Source organism: Cornus florida, unplaced genomic scaffold (assembly GCF_030987335.1).
Source record: "Cornus florida cultivar Cherokee Brave unplaced genomic scaffold, ASM3098733v1 CherokeeBrave_3.0.0_Hap2_Chr02, whole genome shotgun sequence".
Classification (NCBI taxonomy): domain Eukaryota; kingdom Viridiplantae; phylum Streptophyta; class Magnoliopsida; order Cornales; family Cornaceae; genus Cornus; species Cornus florida.
Genome location: NW_026775572.1, coordinates 81725215 through 81730199, shown reverse-complemented (window position 1 = coordinate 81730199; position 4985 = coordinate 81725215). Strand labels below are relative to the sequence as shown.

At 38.9% G+C, this 4985-nt stretch overlaps 1 protein-coding gene across 1 annotated transcript; it reads right to left on the bottom strand.

Annotated features, from left to right (window-relative positions):
* Positions 1-3232: 3232 nt before the first annotated feature.
* LOC132296462 (uncharacterized) lies at positions 3233-4702 on the bottom strand. The gene is made up of 2 exons (XM_059794663.1): positions 4165-4702; positions 3233-3903 (listed from the first exon to the last, which is right to left on the bottom strand). Exons 1-2 carry the CDS (start codon positions 4700-4702, stop codon positions 3233-3235), a joined length of 1209 nt encoding a protein of 402 aa, XP_059650646.1.
* Positions 4703-4985: the final 283 nt, after the last annotated feature.

The following is a 4985-nucleotide window of genomic DNA, read 5'->3' as shown; positions in this document are numbered from 1 at the left end:
TTTGATCCTCAATAAAAAATAAAAAATAAAAATAAAAATAAAATAGAGTGAAAAGAATAAGCGCACCTAGAACAATAAAGCTTTAATAAAAGGTCCACTCTCTTATCTTGATGATCGGTACTAGATTTGTGTGCTAGTTTGAGGGTAAGGATGTAATTACTTCTCTAGTTTGCTAAGATAGTAACACACTTGATGCCGGACCTCTCACATGGATTCTAGACTTGTTTTGATTTTCATGATCATTTTCTTGATATGTGGAGGACCATGCTTGCTTGCTTGATATTGAAATTTTGGGAGATTGCTTAGAAACGGTTTAAAAATTGCATACTTGAGGTAGTTTTCTCCCAATGCTTGTTTGCAATATTGGTGCCTCTTTTGAAAAAATGAGCTTAATGTTTGTGGGTACCATTTCTGGAAACCCTCACGAGACTTTACTCGTCCATTAGGGGTAACCTAGGGGTTTAAAAGGCTTGTTGCATATGCTAAATGCAATCGTGTTCCCTACGAAAGTGGCGCTATCATTTTACTTGCTTTCCAGTTTATACTTGTTTAGTTGTTCATTTCATTCCTTTACTTCTTAGTTCATTGCTAGGGACTAGCAATATTTAAGTTTGGGGGTGTGATGAGCACTGAAAAGTGCGCATTTAAACCCGTTAAGCTTAAGCATTCTAGTACCTTTATCTATCTTACTTTGCCGTTTTAGACTTATTACGTGTTATTTATATTTTCAGGCACTAATCCCAAAATTGAGCTAACTCAGCCAAATAAGAGCTTAATTAAAGCAATCCTGAGATAAACCAAAGGAGGGAGCAAAGTGGAGAAAGAAAAGAGCAAAAAGGAATCAAAGTTGTGCAGCTGAAAAGTTCGATCGATCCAACTTAGAGTTCGATCGATCGAACATCTATGATCGATCACAGTACTTCTCGATAGATCCAACCTTGGCCTTTGCTGAAATTCCAAGTTCGATCGATCCAACATCACCTTCGATCGATCGAACCCTGTTTTGTCCTATTCAAATGATTGATCTTATCCACAGCTGTACGCCTACCAACCACTTTTGTCCTTTTCCCTATAAATATCTTCGAAATATCTCAGCTTTGTCCTTATCCGGAGGAGTCAGACCACTTCGATCGATCCAAGATGCAGTTCGATCGATCGAACCCATCTTCGATCGATCCAAGTTAAGGTTCGATCGATCGAACTTCCTCCAGCGAGAAAAAGTTAAAGTCCAGCTCATTTATTCCGTCCTTCACCCAATCATTGGAGAATATGCCTTGCATGACCACAGCTCATCATAGGGTGTATTTGACCTACCTATATAAGGAATATGATACACTTTTTGGAGAGGAGCCTAGAGTCTCTTGTCACACATTGAAAATCATCTTGGAGGCTATTCTTGGAGAGGAAGAAGGGAGGAAGCTAGAGCAACCATTGGAGGAGATCTTCATCTACAAGGAGCAGCCATGGAGTTAGCCTTTGAGTGTTGGATCATCACTACCATGAGTGGCTAGACATCTTCTTGGGGCTAGAGTTAGCCCCAAACATGCTTTCTTTACCTAATCTTGTGTAATTTTGAGGGATTTGTGTTGTAATGCATATTTTGATTCTTGAACTTATGAAGATCTTGATTATTCATTGAGTTCTATGGATTAATGCTTCTAATTGATCATTTTCTCTATCTATATGTCTATGTATGCTAGAGTAGATGCTCACCTCTAGATTTAATGTTATTGATGCATGTCTATGTGTATTAATGCCTTTAATCTTGAGATTGCCAAAATATGAAGTTCTTAATGTAATGCTCTTATTATGTCTCTAGATGGTTCATACTTATTCCTTGATGGATTATGTTTCTCTTTTAAGTAGTGTAGTGTTAGTTGGGGAAACAATTCATGCTTGTTCTTTGATGTTCCATGCTTTTGAATGCAAGAAGCATATGCTCTAATTTTGTGGTGTAAAGGAATTTTGAGCTTAATGAAGGATTAATGATTAGTTATGATATGTTGTATCTTTCACATGTGTTTAGACAATTTATTCCTCTCCCAATAGATATTTTGTACCTCTCACATGATGATTAGATAATGCATGTTTAACTAAGTCATCCTTATGGATTGCTTGGACTATGAGCTTAATGAAAGGTTCAATGACTTGAATTGTTATTTTGTTATCTTCACATGATGTTTAGACAATATATTCCTCTACCAATAGATGTATTGTGGCCTCACACATGTTGATTGAGACAATTTGCACTTGTTGAGTCACCCTTACCAATTGAATGTCTTTTACACACACAACATTGTTGCAACACATTCATTTCCCTCATTAGTCACTTGATTATGGTTTGGAATAGTATTGTTTGGTGGTGATCTCTACACCCCAAGACCTTTCCTTCTTACTTACTCTTTATCTTATTGCATTGCTTTATTATAGTTTAGCTCATTTAGTATAATCAACCAACCAACCAATTGTGTGATCACTCGACCTACTAACCCTAATTACCATAGTTCACAATTCGATACACCATCAAATCCCTTGGGACGATCCCTACTCGCCCTATCTATATTTTATATAGAGAAAGGTAGTAGTGGCTTTTTATAAATGTAAAACTTGGCCACCTCCTAAATACACACAACTCTCAAGCTTTGTTGGTTGTGGCGACTCCATCAAGGAAACCGACAACAATAGCCATCATGCATCTCTGAAAAGTGGCTGGTGCATTATAGAGTCCAAAAGGCATACGGCGATAGGCAAAAGTACCATATGGACAGGTGAAAATTGTCTTCTCCTGATCGTCAGGATGAATGGCAACTTGATTGTATCCAGAATACCTGTCCAAGAAGCAATAAAATTTCTTCCCTGCCAGTTTCTCCAATATTTGATCAATAAAGGGGAGAGGAAAATGATCCTTCCGTGTCTTGGAATTCAATTTGCAGTAATCTATGCACACTTGCCAACCTGTAGTAGTGTGTTGGGGAAGTAAAGTGCCTTCAGAATTTTTCACCACAGTGATCCCAAATTTCTTTGGAACCACTTGAATCGGGCTCACCCATTGACTGTCTGAAATTGGGTAAAAAATGCCTACATCAAGTAACTTGACTACTTCCTTTTTCACCACCTCTTTCATATTTGGATTTAACCTCCTTTGTGCTTCTCGCGAAGGTTTAGAATCTTCTTCGAAGAAAATCCAATGCATACATACTGAGGGATCAATCCCTTTGAGATCAGCCACACTTCAGCCAATAGCTTCTCGATGGTTGGCTAGTACTTCTAATAATTTCTCTTCTTGTACGTCTGATAGCTTTGCTGAAATAATTACTGGAAGAGTACAATCTGGCCCAAGAAATGCATATTTCAGATGAGAGGGTAACTGCTTTAGCTCTAGCTCTGGCGGACACTCCAAAGATGGTATAGGTGGTTTACTTGACAATTGTGGAAGTGGCTCAATAGGAATCTTCCATGGTGTAGTGTTGTGCATACTCGCTACATCAAACAGGGCATTCACCTCTTCAATACTTTTCTTAACATCAAATGACTCGGCATCAAAGTAAGATAGACATGCTTTCAGTGGATCTTTTGTCAATGCAAATGGGGTCATCTCTTCAACACATTCATCAATGGCATCGACTAGAAAACAATCATTATTATCTAAAGGGTATTGACTGGCATTGAAAATATTTAAGCGCACCTTCATATTACCAAAAGATACGTCCATGACACCTGTCCTACAATTTATGCTCGCATTTGCTGCTGCAAGGAAAGGACGACCAAGGATCACAGGAATGTGCCTCCTTGGTTCCGGAACGGGCTCGGTATCTAGCACAATAAAGTCAACTGGGAAGTAGAATTTATCTACTTTAATGATCACATCTTCAATAACACCACGAGGCTGTTTGGTTGACCTATCTGCCAATTGGAGAATAATGGAAGTAGACTTTAATTCTCCTAATCCGAGTTGCAAGTAAACTGAATAAGGAAGAAGGTTTACATTGGCACCCAAATCCAAGAGAGCTCGCTCTACTTGATGATTCCCTATTGTGCATGAAATTGTTGGAGCGCCTGGATCTTTGAATTTTGGAGCAGTGCAATGCTAGATTATGGAACTGACTTGCTCAGTTAGTAACACCTTCTTAGGAATATGACTATTTGAACGCCTCTTCTGAGTACACATATCTTTCAAAAATTTGGTGTAAGCTGAAATTTGCTGAATTGCATCAAGCAATGGGAGATTAATCTTCACCTGTTTGAACATCTCCATTATGTCCTGAAGTTTGCTTGCTTGCTTTGCTGCCTTTGATGTTTCTTGTAGTCTCTGAGGGAATGGCACAACAACATGCCTTTGTTCTGGAGATGGCTCAGTAGTTGGAGGTACTTCTTGTGCTTTTTCATTCCGCTCCTTTTTCTCTTCAAGTATTTTCTTCCACTTTTCATCCTTCTTTGCTTCCTCTTCTTCCACCTTGTTTTCAACTCTCTTACCACTTCTGAGAGTAGTAATTGCTTGCACTTGTTCATGGTGAACTTCTTGGCCAGTAACTTCATCAATTATACGCACACCTCTTGGATTAGCCACTGGTTGACTAGGAAGCTTACCATCTTCTCTTCTATTCAAGGCTTGAGCTAGTTGGCCAACTTGAGTCTCTAACTTGGCAAGGGATTGAGAATGAAACTGCACAAGTTGATTAGTTGGCTCTAACTGCTTTGCCATCATTTCCTCGAACATTGATAAGAATTGTTGAGGTTGACTGAAGGCATTTATAGGTGTGAATCCTTGAGGATTTGAAGTCTGAACTGGAGATTAAAAATTGCCTTGCACTTGAGGTACTTGAGGTGGAGGAGCTGATGTCTCTGTAGCTGAATTTCTCCATGAGAAGTTAGGATGGTTTCTCCAAGCCGGATTGTAAGTGTTTGAATACATATTATTCCCTCCGGGTGTTCCATAGGCAGCATTAACTTGCTCCCGTGAAATTCCTGAATACTGAGATGCACTT